Source organism: Physeter macrocephalus, chromosome 18, assembly GCF_002837175.3.
Source record: "Physeter macrocephalus isolate SW-GA chromosome 18, ASM283717v5, whole genome shotgun sequence".
Lineage (NCBI taxonomy): Eukaryota > Metazoa > Chordata > Mammalia > Artiodactyla > Physeteridae > Physeter > Physeter macrocephalus.
Window position 1 is genome coordinate 22482552 of NC_041231.1, and position 25546 is coordinate 22508097.

Sequence of the window (25546 nt, forward strand, 5' to 3'; positions counted from 1 at the left end):
GATCATGCAACCACAATAAGATTACCCTGAGAACTGTAATGTGTGAAATGCATAAACTCATTACCCTGTTGGTTGCTAACTCAAACTTTTATCACAGACACATAGCACTTTGGGGAATTAACTTTTATTAGTAGAAAAAAGGAAAACAGTGAACCACATCTTCCTTTAGGATAACAGAAAATACTACCCCCATCCTGCTCTCCTCAAAAAAAAAAAAAAAGAGCACCAATCCTCATACTTCAATTTAGTTTGTTGGTAAGACAGTTGGAACATGAAAAGGACACCGTATGAAAGTTAGGAATACAATGAATGTAATAAATAGGGAAAATAGCAAAACCAGAGAAGGTTCTGTGATCAAAGCAATGTGGGATCATTGGGTAAAAACAATGCTACGCAGATTGTGTAGAGTTTTTTGGTCTTCAGTGTTTACCGTCTGTTGTGAACTTTAAAGGGGATACTAGGACATATAGTTCTCAAATTTATTTCTTCAAGAAACACCTATTTATACCTCACCAAGCACTACTTAGCAACTGCTCTAGGTCACGTTATGACTTCAAGTCCAAGCTAGGTCTTCAAAAGCTTGAAAATCCTACATTTCACTTGAAACCTCCTCCCCCTTAAGCATATTTTTCATCACACCAACTGGATGTATTTTCCCCTTTGAACAAAATTCTGATACACTTTGTACCTTTGGGGTATTTATCCTGCTGTATCTCGTTATGGTCTCCCTGTCTTTTTCACCTTTATTTTCTTGTAACATCTAGTATGGGGCCAGTTTTGCATTTACTAGACCCTTAAGGTATGCGCTTGAACCCCATCCTCCCTGATAAGGAACAGAAGTGAGAGACAGGCTTCTAGTTTTTTCTAAGCACCATTGATTTCCTCTCTTGGCGGCTCGCTGTGCACAGGCAGTGCTGGGGCTTCGGGCAAGATCCTGTTGACCAAGAGATGGGGTTTTCAGGAACTTTAGGAAGAGTGTGGCTCTCAGCCCCCTTGTCCGGTCTAGTCACTGCAGCCTGTGGATCTTGAACCTGTGGGTAACTAAGTTTTCACAACTCAAAAACTGAGTGGAGGTATCCCTGTATGCTGTGCCTCCGCCAACGCTTGACCCTCTTGCTCTCCTTATCACTTCTATTTTAAACATGTTCATATTTTTCTTAACTCTGTGGGAGACTATGTTTAGTTTTGCCAAAACATGGTCAGCAAGCTGTTCTTCATATTCTTCAGTAGTTGAGAAGGTTGAATGAAGCTAATTCTGTTAAAAGTACAATAAAGAAGACAAATTGGTAGTATTATTTAGAGTTTTGTGCTTTTCTGAAAATTCTGTATTGAATTTGCTAGCTCTTTAGGAGTCATTTGTTGGGTAGGAAACACCTCTACTCTGATGAAATTTTAATGGTTAGTCCTGATGTCCCCACCCATATGCCTGCCAATCAAGAGGATTCTTTCCTAGCTCCTGTTTGAAGGGAAGGGTTTTGGTCTTGATTTACTATGTTTGTTGTTCCCAGGAGTTAATATTTTCTACTTATAAAATGAGTATGACTACTGATGAGTTTGTGTCTTGCTGAAGTTTTCCTTACTAGATTTTAAGTTTGGCACGTGCGTGCATATTGAGATTACGTGGCTGTGGCTTATTTGTTAAGAACTGTTAGGTATGGGAGGAAGTTTTAAATGTATTTTTTATGATTGATGGATTTGATGCAGTAGTAACTCATGTAAGAGAACAAGTTCCTTCAAAAGGCACTTGGACAAGACCCTGAATTAGTGGTCAGAAATTGAATACATTGTAATCTGCTTCTGAAAGAATTGTGTTCTCAATTCTAGCATGTTATTTTAAGTGCATTCCAGTTTCCCAGAATGAGGTCTGGGTATGGGTGTGGATGGCTCTTATCTTAACAGGAGGAGCAGTGGACAGCTGCTAGGTAACAGAGATGGCGTGAGTATAGGACACGATCATTGATCGACACCATGAAAACAGCTGTATGGGCTCTACAGGGCTAGAGCAGCTCTGCACTTCTCCAGGGAATTTCAGTTTAATAGCAGCCTAAAGTAACCAGAAGAAGGTTAAATTGTTTTCCATGTAGTCCTTAATAATACAAGGAATTAGGAATACAGTTTTTAAAAACCTTTAAAAAAAGAACTATTTGGCAAATTCGCTCATGACTGGTGGTGCTCAGTAAATGTAGTGTGGCAATTAAGGCTTGTCTTTTTTTCTTATTGAATGATTTTTTTTTTAATGTAGTATCACCTCTCTGAGGCATATATTGGTATGAAACTTGGGGAAGCATTCTTCTGTTTTTACTAAAACCAAAGTTTTAAAAACTTGCGTTTGCTTTATGACTATGCATACAAAAGTGTGTGTGTGTGAATGTGAAAACCAAAATAGCTCTGCTATACTTGCCCCCTCCAAGTGTATGTTTTGCTGGTTCCAGCATTTTATCTCGCCTTTACTGAGAAGAAGGTAGGACAGGTATTGGTTGGCCAAAAGGTTCATTTGGTTTTTTCTGTAAGGTGGCTCTAGTAGTAATGCTTAGTTGTCTTTAACTTTGTTCGAAACAATTTTGTTAGATTGAATTGTGGCAGCTGTCATATCAGCACGCATTAAAAAAAAAATCAAAATTGGTGAATTTTTGTGTAGCCATTTTAATATCGAAGATGGAAGAAAAGCAACCTTTTCGGCATATTATGCTTTATTATTTCAAGAGAGGTAAAAACGCAACTGAAACGCACAAAAAGATTTGTGCAGTGTATGGAGGAGGTGCTGTGACTGATCGAACGTGTCAAAAGAGGTTTGGGAAGTTTCGTGCTGGAGATTTCTCGCTGGACGATGCTCCACAGTCGGGTAGACCAGCTGAAGTTGACAGCGATCAAATCGAGACATTCATTGAGAACAATCAACGTTATACCACGTGGGAGATAGCTGACATACTCAAAATATCCAAATCAAATATTGAAAATCATTTGCAGCAGCTTGGCTGTGTTAATCGCTTTGATGTTTGCGTTCCACGTAAGTTAAGCGAAAAAAACCTTCTTGACCGTATTTCCATGTGTGATTCTCTGAAATCAACTGAAACGTAACAAAAATGTTCCATTTTTAAAACAAATTGTGATGGGCGATGAAATGTGGTTGCTGTACAATAATGTGGAATGGGAGAGATCGTGGGGCAAGCAGAATGAACCACCAGCAACCACGCCAAGGGCCGGTCGTCAGCCAGGGAAGGTGATGTTGTGTATATGGTGGGATTGGAAGGGAGTCCTCTATTACGAGCTCCTTCCGGAAAACCAGAGATTAATTCTAACAAGTACTGCTCCCAGTTAGACCAACTGAAAGCGGCACTGGGTGAAAAGCATCCAGAATTAGTCAACAGAAAACGCATAATCTTCCATCAGGATAACGCAAGACCGCACGTTTCTTTGATGACCAGGCAAAAACTGTTACAGCTTGGCTGGGAAGTTCTGATTCATCTGCTGTATTCACCAGACATTGCACCTTCAGATTTCCATTGATTTCAGTCTTCACCTCTCAATGGAAAAAATTTCAGTTCCCTGGAAGACTGTAAAAAGGCACCTTGGAACAGTTCTTTGCTCAAAAAGATAATAAGTTTTGGGAAGGTGGAATTCTGAAGTTGTCTGAAAAATGGTAGAATGTAGTGGAACAGAAGGGTGAGTACATTCAATAAAGTTCTTGGTGAAAATGAAAAATGTGTCTTATGTTTTTACTTAAAAACCGAAGGCACTCTTCGGCCAACCCAATATTTTCTCTCTTTTAACGGTTGGGAAAACTGAGGCTAAAGGCTGAGGTTCTTATAAATCATTCTGCAAATTGGTAAAAGAACCAGCAGTAAAATTCCATTTTCTTAACATCTGTGACTCTTTTCACTAGACCAGTTACATTCAGATAAAGAAATACAGCAAGCAGATTACCTCCGTAAATATTGCTTTCCTGTGACATCCTGTTGTCTGATATCAAACCCATTATTTCAGTTCGCTGAACCCCTTCAGATTTCCATTGTGTCATCCAAGGTGGCAGGTATCCCTCCAGCTCACCTTTCTGGTCTTGCCACATGTCCACATCTAATGCATTGATTTGTACAGACCTTTACATCGTACATACACTCTTATTCGTCTGGATCAGCTGGGTAATTTTGAAGAATTAGTTGATAGCAGGTTCTTGAAAAGCTGTTTAGCTCAGAGTCAAAATGCTTTTATTCCATTACTCTCTACCTAACTTAGACAAGTAGTTGTCTTTACTTCCACTCTCTTCTTTCTGAATCCTTGTACCTCAGTAAGATAGTCTCAATAAGGTTATGGAGAATTATTGTACCTCAGTAATTATCGTACCTCAATTAGATGTTCTCTGGGCAGGCAACCCAGCAGGCTTCTGGTTTATTTTTAACTTTTTTTCAGTGGACACAATTTAAACACAAAAGTAGAGACATCGGTCTCTGCCCATCACCCAGCTTCAACAGTGATCGTATTGGCAAGTTTCTCGATCTTCACAAATACTATAAAAGCTTATTTTTTCCGGGAAACCATCAACTGCATTTGTGTAAAAGTGCATCCTGGACAAAAAGTTGGCTCAACATCTTTAGTCATTGGGGAATTGCAAGTTAAAGTCACATGGAGATGCTACTGTACATGCACTAGAGGGACTCAAAGAGACTGACAGTAGCTAGTGCTGTTGAGGATATGGAGCAGTTGGAATGCCCATACTTTGCTGGAGGAAGCGTAAAACGGTACAGTCACTTTTGAAAAAGAGTTTGGAAGTTTCTTGTAAAGTTAAATATATACTTGCCATAGGTTTTTTTAGCCAAGAGAAATGAAAACAGGTCCACACTAAGACTCGTACGTGAATGTTCATGGAAGTTTTATTCATGAGAGCTGAAAACTGCAAACAGCCCAAATGTCCATCAGTAGGAGCCAAGGTAAACAAAACACAGAGCAACAGGGATGAATGTCAGAAAATACTTTGCTCACTGAAAGTAGCCATACGAAACAACGAATATGTACCGTATAATTCCATTTATGTGAAACTCGAGGAAAGACTCATTCAGTCCACAGTGAGGGAAAACAAATCCGTGGTCTCTTAGAGCTGGGAGTGAGGCTTGTTTGGAAAAGGACACTAAAGAACTTTGGTTGCGGGTGGTGATTACACTGCTCTATATATTTGTCAAAACAAACTGTACCCTTAAAACCACGTGCGTTTTGTTATGTAAAGTGTATCTCCTTAAGATTTGTCCCAGGCAGAGATTGTCCAAGTCAGCAGACCTCAGCAGCGGTTGCTATTTCTAGCTCCCCACCCCCAACCCTACCCTTTTTGGGGTGTTTGGATGGCAGGTGATTCGGCACCTGTAAGCAAGCAGGGAGTAATTTTGGAGGTCCCACTCTTCTTTAGTGCTTTTGGAGCCGTGGAGAGGACGCAATAAAGTCAAGAGGAACAGTGTCGTCGTCGCTTCCCTCCACCACAGGCTGTTTACTCTTTGGAACATGCACTCAGCCTTGGCTCTTGTACCCTTATTCCTTATTCCAGAGTCTGAAATCTTTTCCCTTTCCCTCTGCAGAATGCCAGAAAAGTACATTGTGTGTTTTTAGAGGACACTTGTCTAACTAACTGGAATCTTATTCCACCTGGAATTTTCACCTCTCGCCACAAAATGTTTGATGATGAAGTATGTCTTTAGAACACAAAAGTTTCCTGTTAATAGAGGCATTAGATAAGTGATTACATTCTGAGAAAATGTACTCCTTATGATATCCAGAGCTCTCACTTGCTTAGCTGTCACCCAGCTTTTGTTAGTGGTTATGCTGTGTGGAATATAATGCTGATTGTGATAATATGTAATGGTTCATCACTTCGAATGACTGTTTGTTTTGTTCCTTCTCTAGCTGGACTGTAAGGGTTTTCTTTGAGTATAGTGCTTAGGAATGTAAAATAGTCCAAGGAACATTGGATCCTAAAAACTTCTAGACTTTTTGGGATCAAAGGGTGGGGGTTTGTCAAAAGAACTCAGCCTGAAGGAAGAGCTCTTAATGGCCAAAGCTGGAACAATTTAAGCAACAAAATAAATAACGGTAGAATTAGGTTTTAACCCATAGGATAAGATAAATAGCCATGAATTCATACTGATAAAAATAATTGAATAAATGAATGAATTTGAAGAGACAGCTCTTACTTAAAGAAGAATTCCAGTTAATGTGGAAGACCGAATCACCATGGGGCCAAAACAAAACAATAGCAATATTTGCACAGTCCGCGTTTGAATGCTGAAGTTAGTGGGTGAAAGTTTGAGAAGAAATGGCATAGTGGTATATAGAGTCTCAAGGTAACTCCTTAGTCACCTGGTCATGGTTAACATCAGGGATAAGACATGGAAACATCCGGAAGCCCTTACTGTGATGCAGTCAGGAGAACGCACGTCTTTGCTTTGGTATTGTCAGAATGTATAACCTCATTCTGGTCATGAAATACACCCAAATTGAGGAACATTTCTCCAAAACAACTGACTAGTACTCATCAGAAGTGTCCAGGCCGTCAAAGACAAAGAACCCGAGGAGCTGTCAGAGATAGGAGAAGACTAAACATGAGGAAAAACAAACCGCAATGTGGATGCCTAGATGGGATGCTGACGGAGACAGGTCTTTCGTGGGGAAACTAGTGCGAATCCAAAATAGTGTCTGGTTTAGTTAAGAGTATTGTATCAGTGTTAACTTTTCTGGTTTTGATAATTATCCTTTGTTTATATAAGATGTTAACATTAGGAGAAGCTGAGTGAGGGGTGTGTGGGAACTCTGTGCCATTTTGCAACTCTAGCTTAAGATGAAACATTTAAAATTTTGTTTTAGACTTAAAAAAGAAAAATCTTGCAAAATCTCCATTGTACTTCTGCAAATTAGTGAATCAGATGTTCAGCAGATCTTTGATGACAGTGCACTTGCAGCAGTGTAGTTTAAGAAGAAAAAAGTCCCTTTCAGACGGAGACATTTCAGAGTCATTTTTGGCATACACAGGCCTTACCTTGTTGGAAACTTATTACAAGGCATGCAAGTTCGCTTACTTTGATGCCAAAGGGAGATGCTTCAGAGTGGAATACCAACTTGAAAAAAAGTGCCTGTACCAGAATGATGCAGGTGAGTGTGTGTATGCAGTATACCATCATCCCAGTTTAAGTATCCCTTTTTATAAGCTTAAGGATTTAGATAAATCTGTGTAACTGGAAAGCTTGCTGGTAGTGTGAGAATCCCACTTGATTCCACAGTACTTACTCTGGTGATAATGTGGTTTCTCTAAGGTTAAGTAAGCAGACTTATTAATTATGTCATGCTCTGTGAAGTCAGTTGTTACTACCCATAGATCTTTTTTACTCTGATAGCGAAACAGAAGACCAAGAGCATTCCTGAAGGACCTAGACTTGACTTCCTAAGAATTTTGTCCTAATTCCCTAGCCCTAGATATTTAAAAACACAGGCACTGCAGTACAGAATGTCATAGTCTGCTTTTTTCATACCTATATGGTTGTGAGTATAGGTGGGATATGTTGAAGTAGTTGAGATATTTGAGGTAAGAGGAAAGGTGGAAGGGTTAAGGGGCACGTGTGTGATCTAGTGAAGGAATGGAAGAGAAACACTTCGTTTGGAAGGGCTCCTCCTTGACTGGCAGATTCAGAGACCTGTTTTCAAGTTTTCATTTGCTGCAGTTTTCAGTATTACTGACTACTTCATGAAAACTTTCTCCGGCTCTCTTTTTAGTGTTTTCCTTTGTTTTCCTCACTTTCACTGGCTCCAGTTGGATTCCCTTTCTTCTCAAGGTTCTTTGGGTTGGGCCATGTGGCTTAGTGGAAGGAGCATAAACTTAGGGTAAACTGCTCTAGCCTATTTGCTCTTGGACCTTTGAGCTTTGATTCTACCAAAAACATCAAAAACTTGAGAATTACGAGGTGATACATGTAAACACTCAACACAGTGCCGCCTCATAGGAAGCATTTCATCATCTGTTAATTTTCTTCTTCACCTCTTACAAACTGGGAGCTTTTCTATCTCTGGGATAGATAGTTATTATATTCATTGAGAACCTCTCATGTGTGAGGCTTTTTGCTTGGTCTTGGCAGTATAAAAGAAGAGTTACACAAAGTCCCCCAGTTCTGAGGCCCAGAGAAACTGTTCAGTATTAGAATACAAGTCTTGGCAGTATAAAAGAAGAGTTATACAAAGTCCCCCAGTTCTGAGGCCCAGAGAAACTGTTCAGTATTAGAATACAACGTTATGTTACGTGCTGATACAGCATCTGCTGTCTGCACCACATTGTATAGACCGTACTGTCAGGGAAACAAGTAATTATTTTGAAGCAAGTTTGGAGAGTATAGGATAAAATGTAAAAGGTCGGGACTGCCTCAGAGATGTATATAATCTTGTGGAAAGAGACAGATAAATAGGGTAATATTATAATGTAGAACATTAAGTGGTAGAGGTATGTCACGGTGGTTTGGGAACCCTGAAAAATCTGACCACCAACTATTATTTGCCAGGAGAAATTGGGAAAGCAGTGGCATATGAGCTGGGTCTTAAAGTAGGTATGAGTTTAGCAGATGAAGTATGAGGACTGACATTTCAGAAGCTAAGGGGTCAGCAGATAGGCAAATACAGCCATTGGTTTTGATATCCCCGGAGGTCCTGGAACCAGTCCCCCTCGGCTACCGAGGGACAACTATATCGATGGCGTACCTCAAAATATTCTCATATTTATTTAAGTTCCTATTCCTATCCAAAAAATTCTAATTATTTTCTGGAATTCTGAGAAATGTTTCATCCATGAGTAGCAAATATGACCAACATTTAATTCAAAGATTTACTGTATTGTTTAAATTGGTACGTGAATTCCCATCTTCAAGCTGTGCCACACTGTCCCCCTGTCCCAGCACAACAGTCATGTATACTGAGTTCAAGGCATTCTCCAAGCTCAAGTGCTCATGTCTCTAGCCAGTAGCTGCTGGTGGTTTCAGTCATCACCTTCATTCACATCTAATTTTTCAACCATTTGAAGTAAATAAAGTACCCTAAAATTTTCCTTCCCTTGCTTCACATATAGACTGTGATTAACCTGAAATGCCCAAAGTATAAGATGACATTGTCAGAGTCACCTGACAGAGTATAACTTACACATTGTCAGAGTCATAATTGTGTAGAGACCGTTAGATAGTCTTCCCTCAAGCATCTGTTTGGTGATTGAACAGACTGGTCTTATGGTATTATACACAGAAGTTGCTTTACATTTTACCTTGGGTTTTTCCCTTAGAAAAGGCTCTGCGTATTAAAATAATATTATGTAAGATCTTGAGGGAATGATATGTTCCTGACCAAATGTGTGATGCTTAGCTATGTAGAAATACCAAAGACGTCATGTTTAATCATTGTAAGTGATCTATCTTATGATGGGTATATCTCCGTTCTGCTATGCAGTGTACAACTTTAATAAAACTTGCAAAATGTTTGAAAGGAGTGATCATACAACTTTATTTAAAAAAAAAAAAAACACAGTCTCAGCATATTAAGAGCTCTCAGGATTCGTCTTTCCGAATCCTACCCTCTTATAACCCCAACCAGTTGGAATGATGAATATATTATATATGTTTTTAGTAGATATCTTTGGATAAAATTCTGATGGGTCAAGTGTCATTTTTTGCTGGGCTGCCTTCCCGTGTTTGTAAATGTTTCTACTCCTTTATATTATATTCTTCTGTAGACCAGTGTTTCTCACCTGGGACTGATTTTGCCACCCAGGGAATATTTGGCAGTGTCTGTCAGAACTTGGGGATGGGGGCGCCACTGGCATCTGGTAGGTAGAGGCCAGGGATGCTGCTAAACATCCCACACTGCATTAAGCACAGCCCCACAGCAGAGAATTACGAGGTCTAACACGTCACCAGTGCTGTGGTTGAGAGACCATGCAGTAGACATCCTTCCAAAGTGATGATAGGCTTTTAGAAAGTTTTGACTACCAGCGATTTAGGAAACCCATTATAATTTGACCGTGAACTAGCCTGTGTGTTAGAACTCTTATTTTCTAGTACATATGTTTTTGTTTTGTTTTAAGGATTAGGTTTGAGGGAATCCTTAAGATTACCTTAATTTAGTCCAACCCTCTAATTTTACAGGTGAGAAAACCAAGACCTGAAGAGGGCAACTGGTTTGTTAGATCTTGGATTTCTTTAAATTATCTAAATAGTGTTTTGGGGGGCGGTTTTTTCCCTCTGAAGAATTACACATTCTTCTGTGTGCTTTGTAGGTGCCCACTTTTGTGACATGAACTGTAACTTCAAAATGGTTGCGTGCATTTTAAATGGGATTTCTGACAGCTATAAAGTAATTTTCAGAGCAGATTGGATTGGTTTAGTATAGTTTCTTGGAGAAAGACTTGATACATCATCAGGTTTATTTGCATCTGAAGATACATGGTTTGTGAAGAGATTTGTAGTGTCTTGTGATCCTTCTTAAAATTACTTGCATGATTTATAAGGTAATTTTGTGTATCTTCTGGGGAGATTGGGAGAGGTCATATCAAAGTCACTAAACCAGCAGTCTAGTTTGTAGAATGTACTTAATGCAAGCTTGCCTGTGTGTTAAGAACAAATAACTCTATTTAGTTTTTATTAAATACTGAATACGAGTATCTGAGCTGAAGGAGCCATAGAGATGGCTTACTTATTTACTCTTTTCTGATCTCTTTTATCAATGAGGAAACTGCAGTCTGGAGAGAGTATGTAATTCATCCAAGGTCATGGAGTTCGGTTCTAAAATAAATACAGAAAGCAGAGGAGAGAGCTGAGGCACCTCAGCCTGCTAAGTCCTATGATCCAACTTGTGTGACAGGGAGCAGCCCAGAAAACACAAAGGACCCTCAACAGAGATCTTGGCCGTTGAAATCTAAAGCGTCATATTTTATCAGCTTCTTGGAAAAGAAGCATACGCCCGTACTCAGAGTGCAGAGCGCCTGCCTTGGCATAGAGTAGACACCAGGAAGAGTCTGTTTGATGAATTTGGAAACATAAGCCCGAATGCCGGAGGTGAAACCAGGACAAGAGACAGCACGAGGAATGTTACATCTCTCTCTGCTTCTTTACTCAGATGGGCTTTTGGAAGTAGGGATGCTGGCCCAGAGAGTTGGGATTTGGTCACCTGCATGGACTTTCCTCCTCAAGGAGACGGGCGAGGGGAGGTGTGTCTCCACCACATCTGTAGTCACAGTACCGCAGCTACTGTAATTCTCACACTGCCTCAGGCGTGGCAGCGATCCTAACACTGCTCAGAAGAAATCGTCAGCCAGCAAAACACCTTTCCGGTCTTAACACCAAAGTCTTTTACTGTAGAATAAAATTTGTATTGAAAGTTTGGAATGCCAGGTATCAGAAAGAAATGCAGTTAGCCATCTTCAAAGAAGGTCCGTTTTGAAAACAATTTAGGAAACATTTTTCTTCACATGATGTCAACTAGTCCATTCTTTGTCAGTGGATTTACTTTTGGAGAAATGCTGTGAGAGATCTAAAGAGCATATTTATTATGGGACATTTACTTTAAATATTTGAATGACCACAATGAAATTCTGTTATTTTAGGTAACACAGGGGGGAGGAAATGGAAGGAAGCCAGATTTATAGTCTGTGGTTGAAATACTTTAAGCCTTGTTCTTGAAAGTTCTGCTTGTGTTTAGGAAGTTTAAAATTTTTTCTTTATCTTTGAAATGTTTTCTTAAGCTGCATTTGGAGGTGATGCTGCTTTTCATGGTGGTGGGGTTTTTTTTGTTGTTTTTTGTTGCTTTTTTTTGCAGTTTTGCTGAGCAAGAATTTAAGCTTGAGTTGTTTTCAAAGTTGTCTTCTGAAGAAAACCTCTTCTTTCTTTACCTGTGATGAAGCAGCAGACTTGCACAGTAAAATATTTGTCATGGTCCTAGGGTAGCAGCTCTCAAGCTTTTTGGTCAGAGGATCTCTTGCACTGTTTAAAACTGTTATGGACCCCAAGTAGCTTTTGCTCATGTTGGCTACACCTGTAGATACTTTCCACATCAGAAATTAAAACTGAGCAATGTTTAGAACACAGGGATATACAAACATACATTTCATTAGCTCTCAGAGCAGTGATGTCACGTGTCATTTAGTCTTTGGAAAACGAAAAGGCAAGTATTACTGTGGAGGTAATTATTATAGAAATAGTTTTCGCCTTGTAGACCCTCCTCAAAGGGTCTTGAATACCCCCAGGAGTCTCTGGACCACACTTTGAGAACCATCCTGGACTAGGCTCTCTCTCCATTGCTGCCAGCTTCGTTTATAAAATAAGGGTTTTGTTTTCAAGAGCCTCAACCACTTGTAGCTCCTTTTACTTTCTGAACATATGTTCCAGAGTTGCAGAAAAGTTACAGGGCCGACAGTTACTGGTGCTCAAGTACTTTTTAAGTAACTGTGTTTTCAGAGCATAAGAGACATTTGAATACAACGATAACTTTGAATCTGTAGTAGAACATTTCAGGTTCTGCGGTTAAGGGTTCTCTTGGAGCCAGTTGTTCTAACCAAGTTGTATCTGGTGAGTTTGTGCAATACCATGTATAGTATGGTAAAATTGAAGTCCTGTAGCCTGCCCTAAAGGCATTCTCTTTTAAAAGGAATATCTGCAAAACCAAAATTCTGTTTGAAGTAATGCAGAAAAGCTGACATCTAAGTCAGTGAGGATCCTTAGTGCTGCCGCTGCTACCAGACAGCATGATGAACTTAGGACACTAAGCTACCGGAGGGATTTCTGTCTCTAGAACCATTTCCGTAGGGCAGAGCTTACCAGCTTCTTTCATTTGTAAATATTTGCATTGGCCTCCCTGTGTCTGTGGAAGTGTAGTAGATGCATCTACAGCTGGAAAAGTTAGTGCTTTGAAATGTAGATATTACTTTTAAGGGGAATTATTTTGTGGAATATCTGCATGTTCTGTGTACGTGTACTGTGACGAGCTAAGAGAACTTTACCTCCTTTAATCTTGATTTCAGCCCTGTTATATTAGGTGTGGCCCCATTTCCATTTTGAGTAATTTACCCAAGCTCAATAGCAGAGTCTGGATAAAGTCCAAAGACTGTCCTAACTCCAAAGTCCGTACTCTCCCTATTACCTGTGAAGGTGAGGATGGAGAGGTAAGTGGAATAAAGGGGATGGCTTGACTTTTTTTTTTTTTTTTTTAATTTGATAGTTGGAGTCCGAATTAAGGGGGAAATTTTAGTTTTCTGGTACAAGGCAGAGTGGTTCTCCTGAGTCAAGGATGTATATATATTGGTGGGAAAGAGTAACCTAGAAGATGAACTCAGACCCCTTCGGGCCACCCAGTGGCTCAATCTAGAAGATTTGAGAAATTTCATGAAAACAGGTGTTTACATGAGAGGCCAAAGAACTATTTAGGAGAGAAAAGAACAGTAAGAAGAGATACTGTTTGGGGAGCAGAGAGAATTTAATAATGCCACAGAGTGTATGATTGTAGCAGTGAAGGTCACAAGGTCATAGAAGTTTCGTATGACCCTGGTGTAGCGTGGCCTGACTCTGTGGCAACAGCAGCTCTGGGGAAGGAAGGCCATGAGTATTCATCTTTCCAAAGCACAGCCAGCTAGGTCTGAGTAATGTTGAACTGAGCCTAAATCAGCAAGCTGAAAGAGCATCCTAGTCACTGGGACTGACAACTAGTACAAGGTCTTACGTTTCCTGCGTCAGGGAAGAATTTGACTGGAGCTCTTGTGTGGTTTCATCCCGTAACTGAACAGATGAATATTTGTCCGTTGGTCTCTTAAGATAATCAGCCCTTTAAAATAGCGGCAAAGAAAGTGCTTACCTAGAAACTCCCTGGGAACTTATTTACGAAACTAGATTATTTGCCATATTTCCTCATCTGTTATTCTTCATTGGGCTGGATTGACTCACCTGGGTGATTCTTAGTAATAACTGTACTATAACAGTGAATCAAATATGAAAAGGTACAGAAATTGTCTTGAGATTAAAACCCTTTGTTACAAAACTCTCAGCCTAGCATGGTACACCTGAAAGACTACCAGACTAATTGTCTCTGGTGTAGTTGTAAATCCTCTCTCTCTTTTTCAACTGAGAATACTGGTGGTTGTGTAACATACCTTTTCGAATTGTTGAGGATAAAGTGAGGCAGTAGTTGTTAAAATATAAGTATAGGTGGAGGGGAAAGAGCCCTAAAGTAGCCTAATTACTTCAAATCTGTTCTACCTGTGCATGTCTAGAGTTTAAAAGAAGTCTTGTATCACCCTTTAAGATCTCATGGTCATTGATGTTGGAGCCAGAATCCTGACTTCTGTGTTCTGTTCGTAGCATTTCTCCTCTGCTTTATCTTTGGTATGTAACATACAATGGGTCAGCAGAGGGTGGGTAAAACGAACAGAAAACGAGTTGTTCTCTCTACTCTTTTCTGTTGCGCTCACCGAAGCCAGGAGCCAGTAGTGTGTGGTTGGCAGTGTTGCTGGGACAGACCCTGAATCTTAACGCTTACATGGCCTTGGAGCTAAATACAGGCATTAGCCAGCGTGAAAATGGATTCACAGCTTCTTTTAACTTGGAATACATATGTATGCAGAGAAAGATCAGGTTTATTTACCCTCATTATGGCTTTAACAGGTACTTCTGCAAAGAAAAAAAGTTGTGCAGTTTATAACGCATTTTACACATTTGGCCCACCCGCTTCCCTGAGGTTGTATCTACTATTCCCATTTCATTTTCAAAATATTTTAGTCGATAACGGCTGTGCAGAGTACTCTGCTGTGTTCCCAGCTGGGTGTGTGTGTGTGTGTGTGTGTGTGTACGCGCGTGTGTGTGCGTGTGTGTGCGCACGTGTATCGGGGGCTCAGTAATACAGAAGTTCTGTGTGTGTGTGTGTGTGTGTGTGTGCGCGCGCGTGTGTGTGCGCGCGCGCGTGTGTGTGCGCGCGCGCGTGTGTGTACGCGCGTGTGCGTGTGTGTGCGCACGTGTATCGGGGGCTCAGTAATACAGAAGTTCAATCATTGGTGGGGAGGTAAGATGCATGCTAGTTATTAGTCCAATGCGCACGTGTAGAATAACCTTTTGAGTGGAGGGACGGGGAAATGGGTCATGTTGGAGAAGTCTCCTTTTAATTACAGAGCCATGATGTGATCTCTCATAAAGACTCGTGGGCTTCTGGTAGAGTGAGCTAAATGGACAGGCATTTTCAGAGTAGTTCAATCCTGGAAATTGCTAATTTTTCAACCAACAGATTGCCAAGGCAAGGAAGGGCTTGGTGGGGGAGGTAAAGGCGATGGCAGGAGAACTCAAGGGCAGTGTCAGTTAACTTGGCAAAGATGTTTTGTAAGTTGCAGGGTACTTTTTTTTTCTTTTTTAATGGATAAAGTTGATTGTCTGATTTCAGAGCCTTTAGGGTATTTTAACTGAAAATAGAGTTCCGTAAGTGGACAAAACACACAAATGTTAGTTTAGGAAGAGCTGAGCATAATCAAGGAAAAAAAAAAAAAAGATTTGTTATTGCTCTTTGTTGCCTGAACTACCAGAAGATGGCTTTGTCCTGTTTCTCATTGTGGGAGCTGAGATACAGAAAAGCGCATGAGAAATGATCACAGGTCTCAGGTTCCCCTGAGCACACAGTGGAGAAGGAAAGTGTTGTATGATGGAAACATATGGTTTGCCCATGTTCCCCCAAAGCAATCCAGGAAGATACCTTGTTTTTTGCTCTCATTTGTGTTCATGTGTGCTCAAACTCTGAAATTTTTCTTTTTCAACAATTAAGGATGTCCCTAGATAAAGATTTGCTTCACTTTATGGAATCAGCTCTTCTCTGAAATATTAGCTGTTCAAATGCAAATAAATAGACAAGATTTCCTGATGATGTCTATTCCTGAAATGTCACAGCAGATTTTCCTTTGTAACCTCTATTGGAAAAGCAACAATAAAGGTGTGAAACAATTTTCAGAAGCCTAAAAATTTTTTATTAAAAAAATACAGTTTTGAAGAAGATAGGAAAAGCTTTTGTTGGCAAACATACTTATAAAGGAAACCAGGCCCCATGTTATATACTGTATAGTATTTCTGGTCAAATAGGGCTTTTTGTTTGTTTGTTTGTTTTTGTTGTTGGTGGTTAATGGGCTTTGAGGTGTAGTCACCAAAAGCAATAAGCCATGTTCTTCAATCTGATGTTTTCCCCTGTATTGGGAAAGCTGTTAATTGCTTGTTTAAGATTTGTTAGTTGGGAAACTTAGGTAATTTTGGAGAACCCCAGACTCTCAGCTCCATCTTGAAGAACTGACATCCTGCAATATGCTGGAAATTCTGCCCATTAAGCAAGCTATATACAGTGTGTCGTATGACACTTAAAAGACTGCATTGAGCAGTGTAAATCTGTAAATTTCTCACCGATCAGCAGTGTTAAATATCATGATAACGGTTCATTCCTTTCAGGAAATGTTAAAAGACACTGGAAAACATACTTTGCCATCTCCTCTCCCCGTGCCCTTTTCTCTCCCCTTAAGGGCAACCAAGTCGTCCTCTTCTTACCCCAGTGAGGATGGTGGGGCTAACGGGAGTGCTGGAATTCTTGGGCAGGTATCTGTTGAAACAGTAGCCTGAGGTGACCTGGGTCTTCCATCTCTAGTACCGTGTGCCCCCTCCCCGCCCCCCGACCCACACACCCGGTGGGGAGACTCATTTGAAGTTACTTTCATAAGAGGAGTCTTTGGGGACTTCCCTGGTGGCGCAGTGGTGAAGAATGCACCTGCCAGTGCAGGGGTCACAGGTTTGATCCCTGGTCCGGGAAGATCCCACACGCCAAGGAGCAGCTAAGCCGGTGCACCACAACTACGGAGCCTGTGCTCTAGAGCCCGCGAGCCACAACTACTGAGCCCGTGTGCCACAACTACTGAAGCCCGCACGCCTAGAGCCCGTGCTCCGCGACAAGAGAAGCCAACGCCCGCGCACCGCAACAGAGTAGCCCCTGCTCGCCGCAACTAGAGAAAGCCCGCGTGCAGCAACGAAGACCCAGCGCGGCCATAAATAAATAAAATAAATAAATAAGAGGAGTCTTTGAAAAGTTCAGGTGGATCTGGGTTAAAAAATCCCAGTTTAGCCACTTACTGTGGACCTTAGACAAGGTTCTTGATCTTTCTGTTTTCAGTCTCCTTAATTGGTAAAACAGAGACAATCAGTTCTGCTCTGGAGGGTGCTGTGCTGACTCTGGCTTCGCAGTGTGCCTGTCCCGTGATGGCTGTGAGGTGGTCCTGGCCTGCTGCTTCACGGCGGTTCGCAGCGTCTCACCTGGAGAGCGCAGCTGGCTGGGGTGCAGCGTGCGTGCCTCTCCGTGGAGGTGGCACGTTTCCATCCTCATGCCATCAGAGTGCACCGGCCTGGGAATGAGTAGGGGACGGACGGCAGGAGCTGCCACAGCGGTTCTGGCAGGGTGGCACCTTTGGAGGGTCTCCCACCGATGACCCTTCTCGTTGCTTCACCTTCTCCAAAGGTATGCGTTGTGTTCAGCAGCACTGCACCGTTTCAAAATGAATTAGGTGCATTTCCCCACCTCACCCCGTTCCCTGATCTGAGAAGGACTGTGGGATTTGTTGGGGGAACTAGTTTGAAAAAACCACTCTAATAATCAAAATAATGAATTCCCACCTGTTGGTGAGGGTTTTTTGTGGCGAAGGAGCAAGTGATGATGGAAGAATTACTAGGTTGTTATTTGAGGACGTTGAGAACACAGAGGTACTTGTGAAACAACACAGGTGCTTTTAGCAGACATCCCATATTTCTTGGTAATAGTCTGATCCCAGTGAGCCTTAGGTCCTTTTCGTTTGTGACGTTTCAGTTTGGTTGCCCATTAGAGAGGAGGAACACTTATTTCACTATTCTAGTCAGACATCATTTTCTTAGGAACAAGTGAGGACATCCACGCGGTTGTGCACATGTGCTGCATTTGAGGAGTTGCAGCTTATGTTACCGTGTGTGTGTGTGTGTGTGTGTGTGTGTGTGTACGCTGTCCCACAGATGCTGGATTGTGGTGCATGCACTGAAGAATTCTGAGGGTTTGCTTGCCCAGCTGGAATGTTAGAGAGTGGTCGTCCGCGGGAGGAGTACGAGACAGGCACCTGGCCTGTTGCCCACGCTGTGCCCATGGCCTCAGCGAGCCGCCTGTGAAGGGATAATCCATCTTGGGTCAGCACGGCGTCTGGGTGGTTGAGAGCTGCTTGTAGGTGCATCGTGCATCCAGCGCCTGCCGTTAGGGGCTGTTTGTGAGACGAGGGTGGCTTCCTCTCCTCTCTGCCCTTCCCTAGCTCTCTGCTCTGCTGGTAGTGCCAGCTGCTCCCCAACCCAGGCGCCACTCCTCATGTCCGTCGTTTCAGGATCTCTCCTCTGATCTCTCCCTTCCATATTCTGCCAATAATCCCCAGTACCTAGCATCCCTCCCATCTCAGAAGAAAGTGTCTCTGTTCCTTTCCCAGTGCTTTGCTTTTTTAAAAAAAAATTTTTTTATTTTATTTATTTTTTTATACAGCAGGTTCTTATTAGTCATCAGTTTTTTACACATCAGTGTATACATGTCAGTCCCAATCCCAGCGCTTTTCTTGATTGTATTCTTTCTCTCCTTTGCCCCATGGCTAACCCCTCTCTTCTGCCTGCCTTCAGTCTTTCTCTTCTCCCTCTTCAATGTACAACATGATTTAAGCCTCCCGTTCCCAAGGAAATCTCCTCAAACCCCGCTGACCCCTTTCTGCAGTGGCAGGGCTGTCCTTTACCTCAGCACCACAGTTCTCAGAAGGGGTCCTGTTGGCCGCCTCTGCATTATTCCTCTGACATCCTGTAGTTCCTTCCTCTTTGCAGCCCTGATGGCGTGCGGCTTGCTCTCCTGAAAGTCAGCAGTTGACTTCTTGATCACCAAAGCTTGGGCCCTTTTCTCAGTCCTTATCCTACTTGGTCTTTCTCTGAAGTTTTCGTTTACTCTTTATTCATCCAGTAGGTAACTTGATTGGGTACCTGGTGCTGTGCTGAATGCCATCATGAGAAGGATGATTAGACCCGGTCATGCCATTCGGGAGCGTACATCTGGTTGGCAGTTACGGGGCGCGTGCTGACTGGCACCATAGAACTCTGTAGGATGTGCTGGAGTGAGACAGGCCCCCCGAACTCAGACCGGGCGGGCCTGGTGATGGGGCTGGGGTGGTTTCTCTGGGCAAGCGCCTGGTGTGCCACGTGCCATTGGTTCTTCTCGCTGTTGCAGGTGGTCTTGGACTGGTGTCCAGGTGTCCTCTCTTGTCAGACTTCCATGCAGTGAAGTACACATACTGGCTTAACTGAAAGTCTCAAGGTGTAGTTTTTCATGAAGTTTTATTTAGTTAGCTTTCACTTGGCTGAGTTATTTCATTTTGACACCCGAGTATTGGTTAGTATATGACAGTTTGTTTAAACTCTGATTTAAACCACTTGGTAATCCCTGTAGACAGCTGGTCTGTTTGTGTCCCCTGTGAGTACTTGTGAAATAGTTCGTAGTGGTGATTATCTTCTCTGTAAGTATTAACAGATACACTTCCTCTTTGAAAGAGTAGAATGTGTTAGAATGGCTGCTGCTGCCTTTGTTAGAACCTGTGAAAAAAGAATGTTACCTTTCACCTTTCACTTGAGGGGCGGGGGTTTAGAGTATTAAGTACCTTCCTCCCTTTGTCTCGGGGCACTTCACGTCTTTGAATCCCTTGCTTAGTGGCCTGTGAGGCTGCTTGTGGTCCAGGCTGAGGTGACCGTACCCGTTGTGGGCTTCATCGTATGCCGCCGTAACCAAGGCCTAACCAAGACCTGTGTTTGGGGGAGACCGATAGGAAACTTACTCTGGGATTGCTCCTTTGTTGTTGTGTTTTCTGCAAAGCCACACTATTGTGGAACCAGCACTGAGACACTCAGAACAAACCCAGTGACTTCCCCTAGCAGGCTGCCCTTGATGGAGTCAAGGAGTGGGTGTCTGTCCCCTCCTTGTGCTGTATTTCTTCTTCGCCACATCACACCTCCTCCCAAGAGGTGCTTCGGTAACTGTGCTTAACTTAGGAGCCAGCGTGTCTTGTACCTAGCAACTCTTTTTGTTTGTTTTCTTGAAACAACAAAAAAAATTGGCGGAATTATTTAAGAAAGAAGTTTTCGTTTTTCGTAGGCTTTTTTTTTTTTTTTTAATTTTTTTCCATTTCCGTTCTTCCACCACTGGCTCTCTCATCGATGAGGCAGACCTTGTCTGTCCAGTTATTTTTCTCTGGCCAGTGCCTCCATCGTTGGGAACAGAGGGGGATGTAGGGTCTGAAGGGGATCATTACATCATGGCAAGTGGTTGCTTCACCTCATTAATGACCCACTTAGATATGTGTTTTCTACCTTGTCCTTGGAGAATTTATTATATTGTAAATGTTGATCTAGATGCTAATGTCTTTGAAAATTAATATTGTATAGAAAGAGTGCCTAGGTTTTCCTTTCTCCCTTTACCATTTGAGTCCGAATGGTCATGCATTGTGAGAAGCGTCTGGCACCGTTTAGAATTTGTAAACAATAGTGCTAAGAGCCAGTGTCAGTTGGAGACTGGTGCAGAAATAATGGTTGATGGCCCAATGAATGTATCACTTGTCTAAGATTTTGTTATAGTGACTTTGTCTTCACCCCCTTGGAAGCTCGTATGAACCACAGTTACCTTTTATTGCTCGATTCGTGTTGTCTGTGCCAGTCACAGAGCAGCAGGGGAGCAGACCAAGTCGGAATAATTAGATTGAGGAGTGAATGTCACACTTCTAATTTCATTCTCTTTTCAAGGGATTACCAGTGTCCATTTAATAAAATGAGATTAACCCTCTGCAGCAGGAGTATTTGAAAGCTGTCAGTCAGTATAATCTTGACAGCTCAAAAGAAGTCGTGTTCTCAGCACTCTTAGAAGCAGCGTCATGTTTTATTGGCTGAAAGTCTTGACTGCACAGGGATGAGTATGTTTGTGTGAGCACGTGTGTTTATGTCGTTAAAGGTAGATCGTACGGAGAGTGGATTTGAAAGAGGAAAAGTTTTATGGACTTAACCATACTTTCTGGAAATAATAAACACCATATAATTTACTCTGAGTTGCCGGATACCAGTAATAAAATACCTAAAAATTATGAGACCAAAATTTTACAATTAAAGAAACAGTTAAAAAGCAAATAATGAGGCATCTTTTCTTGAATGTTTTAGAAAACCTCGGATCAATTCTCAGCTGGTGGCCCAGCAAGTGGCCCAACAGTATGCCACTCCACCGCCCCCTAAAAAGGAGAAGAAGGAGAAGGTTGAAAAGCAAGACAAAGAGAAACCCGAGAAAGATAAAGAGATTAGTCCTAGTGTTACCAAGAAAAATACCAACAAAAAAACAAAGTAAGTTCTTGGGTAACTCAGTACAGTACTATATTATTTTGCAGGTGAATCAGAGATGTCTTTTAAATGCCTCTTTTTCTGTCTCCCCATTTAGACCAAAGTCTGATATTCTGAAAGATCCTCCTAGCGAAGCGAACAGTATACAGTCTGCAAATGCTACAACAAAGACCAGTGAAACGAATCACACCTCAAGGTATTTGAAACTAGAGTGAAATACCACGTCGCTGCCCTGAATCACCTGCTCATAATCAAGAGTCAGGGGTGGTTTTGTGCCTGTGGGTTTGTAGGCTAAGAAGGGGTGGGGTGAAGAGCTGGCGGGGGGGGGCGGGGAACCGTTAACTTTCAAAATACATGCACATGTCAGGGGTGGTTTTGTGCTGTGGGGTTGGTGGGCTAGGAGGGGGGGGGGGGAGGGGCGGGGGGGGGGGGGCGGGGAACCGTTAACTTTCAAAATACATGCACATAGATGTGAGCTGCTTTTATATCACTGAGTCCGAAACAGGAGAAAGATAAATTGATCATAATTTTGCAGTGGTCCGAAGCTTGGCTAACGGATGGCGGTTTCGTTTCTTGCTACGCTTAGTCGGCAGATTTGGTAGTAAGCGCTGGTATCCGTGCTGGCGTTTTAGATTCATTGCCACAGCGACGCATGCAGTCTGTGTGTGTGGCGGGGTGATGTTGGGCCAGAAGTCCTTTGCATCCGTAGCCGATTTCACGGGCTCTTCCCCTGTGGTGTTGCTTTCAGGCCCCGGCTGAAAAATGTGGACAGGAGCACTGCACAGCAGTTGGCAGTAACTGTGGGCAACGTCACCGTCATTATCACAGACTTTAAGGAAAAGACTCGCTCCTCCTCGACCTCCTCATCCACAGTGACCTCCAGTGCAGGGTCAGAACAGCAGAACCAGAGCAGCTCGGGGTCGGAGAGCACAGACAAGGGTTCCTCCCGTTCCTCCACGCCAAAGGGCGACATGTCGGCAGTAAATGATGAATCTTTCTGAAATTGCACATGGAGTTGTGAAAACTATGAATCAGGGTATGAAATTCACATCCTCCACCTGCCCATGCCGCTTGTACCCCTGGAGAATCTTCTGTGGACATCGACCTCTTAGTGATGCTGCCAGGATAATTTCTGCTTGCCATGGGCATCTGGCCCCCAAGGAATTTCGCACCCTGACGATTACTCTTGACACTTTTATGTATTCCATTGTTTTATATGATTTTCCTAACAATCATTTATAATTGGATGTGCTCCTGAATCTACTTTTTATATAAAAAAAAAAATCTGCTGTGCACAATTTTCCATGTACATTACAACTGGTTTTTGTTTTTGTTTTGTTGGGGGGGAGTGGGGTGGGATGGGGAGGGAGCTTTTATTTATTGTGTTCACAGACTCCATCCTTTCAGCATATCCTTTTAAGTTTAGTTCTTTCTTCCAGTTATACTATGTACTATCAGTTTTGATATAACTATATATATATAAATATAAAATTATATATAAAGGGTTATTTGAAACCAATCCATGGCAACGCTGGTGCTTGATACACTGTGAAGTGAATACAGCATTGAACAGTTACAGATCTGGGACGGTCCCTTCTATGAAAGTGCTGAAATTAAGTTAAAATCAGTCTTACGTGAAGTATGTTCCAACCCACGTGGGAACTTGACTCTCTCATCTGTCTAAAGAGTACTGGACGATAGAAAAATATATATATTTTTGAAACAATGTGATCTCAAATTAAAGACTGCTCCAGATAGCCTGCATTTGCGATGGAATAACTGACAAATCACAAGTGGTTTAGTTGGGAGGGCTTTGATCAGTCAAAAGTAACGACGAAACTAGCTCCAGAATGCCAAGTATTCGTGTAAATTACGGTTACATGTTAACATTGCTGTTCTTACATAAGCATTCATGAAAATATGGTATTCTGTAACTCGAATTCCATCCATTTTCCAGACCTCTACTCATGTCTGAGGTAGATTGATAAATTGTCTCTTAGTTTTAGGATTCAAACTGTGTAATCTGTATTTTTGGTCCATACAAGAAGCAAATCCCTGTCTCCACTTTGCATGTGGCGTTTTGTTCGATGGAACTTTGTTTGCCTCACTTCCCCTCGTTTCCCTTACCCTACCCATTCAGTTGTGAGAATTCTTTTTCTTTCTTAAAATCTAGTCTTGTTGTTTTACTGAACAAAGGTTATCAACCAGTACATCCAGTCCCCACATGGAGCTTTTCAGTGTTGGGAGACTTGTCTCAATTCCCTGCTGTGGGAAGGAACTCAGTGGTGAATAAATGGTTCAAGTGCTGGCAGCCAGAGTTGCAGGGAAAGCTCCTACTTCCTGCGAGCCTGTGATCTTTTTCTTCCTCAACATAAAGATAGCTTGAGTAAACTCTCTTTTAAAAAAGATTCTTTTCACTCTCTTTTTTAAGACTGTCTTGCAAAAACAAACAAAAAAAGGGGGAGAAAAAGAAGACCTCTAATATGAATCCACCCCTCCTCATTTTAAAGATGTTCTGTTTCGCTTTGTTTAGATTTAGGGTCTGTCTTCTCTTTGACGCTTACATTCATATCCGCAGAGTTCATAGACTTGAGAGTCATTTCAAGCATGGGAACTTGATGTCACCTTCCTTTATTTGACGTACTTCCGGGAGGGCAGCAGATTAGTAATGAAACACCACATTTTGGTGTGAAAAACCTGGTTTGCTTAAGAATAGAAGTCACTTCTGTCTGTGGAGGCAACAAGTAAACAGAAAAATTAACAGCTTGATTTGAGTAGCCAACAGGAAGGCTCCTTTCACATTTACATTAAAACTATTCCTTAGTCACTTATGTACCATCATTTAAATTCTTTTCTCAAAGGTATAGATGATAAAGCAGTGCCATTTGTTGCTGTGGTCCTATTCTCAAATGCATGGACAATGTTCCCCCTCTTTTTAAAATACTGCTTGCATCTGGGATGCAAGCTATACTTACCTTTTTAAATACATTTTTAAAGTATTTATTAATGAACCAAAGGAAATCAGATGCTTTCTATAAGCATCAGGATATAGAATACATAGTGATTTGACTATGAATTTTAAATCCACATTTTAATATTAGTGGGGTATTGCAAAGACATTCCTTCTAAAGTTTTAATATTCCTTTTATTAAGGGTCTCAGGGAGGGTGAATTAGTCAGCCATATTTATTTTCCAGAGGTGTAAGGAATTGCTAAGTTTTTTAATTAACTTTTTTAAAAAAATTTAAACGTCACCGAACTCATGTGGGTTGCACTGCTTTTGGAACCAGTAAGTGTTGGTTTGCACTTTGTTCAGAAACACTGTGTACTTTTTCAAAATTAGTTTCATGTAAAGTGATTGGACCCCGAGATGAGTGGGAAAAGCTGGTTCACCAGCTACTCAGAGGCTGCTAATTGATTCATTGCCAATGTCTTGGTTTTTCAGTCTTGCCTCCGTGATAAATTAAAGAATAAATTAAAGAATGGGGAGGGGTGAAGGAAGGGAGGATTGCTTTAGAACAGGTGAGAGGATGAAATGGCCGTTTTGGTAGAAACTGCAGCGCCTGGTGGACTGCTCACAGCAATCAGATGTCCTTGGGCCCATCCTTTAGCTGCTGTTGTGTATTCTGTTACGGTAGTGAGGTGGCAGGTGCTTTAGGCTTTTAATTTCTGAAATTGATGACATCCCTCAGGCATGTATTCTGGAAATGGAATTCCTGTAACTTTCTGCATTTGCAGTTTGCCCTACAATTAGTAGGCAGTGTGTAAAAACATTAGTGTAGATGATAAAGATACATATTAAAAGAGGACCAGAAATACTTGGTATTCAGCGGCACAGTAAGCAGGTTATAAAAACAAAACAAACAAAAGCACAGTGTTACGCTTGCAAGTTTCCATTCGTTTTGATACCACACGATCCTTCACACTCGTGCGTGCACGCGCGCACAGAGCTCATCTGACCTGCTCTGCTTGAGTCACGCAGTTCAAAAAATAATAATAGTAGTAATCAGGTAAAGACATCTTGACACCCACAAAAAATTTTAGTCAAAATCTTACAGTTTCAATCTGGATATTCAGAACATTGGCAGAAGCTTCTGTGAGTTTAGTTCCACTAAGATGTTTCACCTGCCTTAT

At 41.7% G+C, this 25546-nt stretch overlaps 1 protein-coding gene across 2 annotated transcripts in view; it reads left to right on the plus strand.

Annotated features, from left to right (window-relative positions):
• The window catches only part of RYBP (RING1 and YY1 binding protein), a 78476-nt gene extending 53043 nt beyond the window's left edge, over positions 1-25433 (plus strand). For both annotated transcript variants that reach the window (XM_024123833.3, XM_028478509.2), the window contains exons 3-5: positions 21240-21416; positions 21511-21609; positions 22162-25433. In XM_024123833.3, the coding sequence (XP_023979601.1) occupies positions 21240-21416; positions 21511-21609; positions 22162-22414 (529 nt within the window). In that variant the 3' untranslated portion in view covers positions 22415-25433. The remainder of the gene's footprint in view (positions 1-21239; positions 21417-21510; positions 21610-22161) is intronic.
• Positions 25434-25546: the final 113 nt, after the last annotated feature.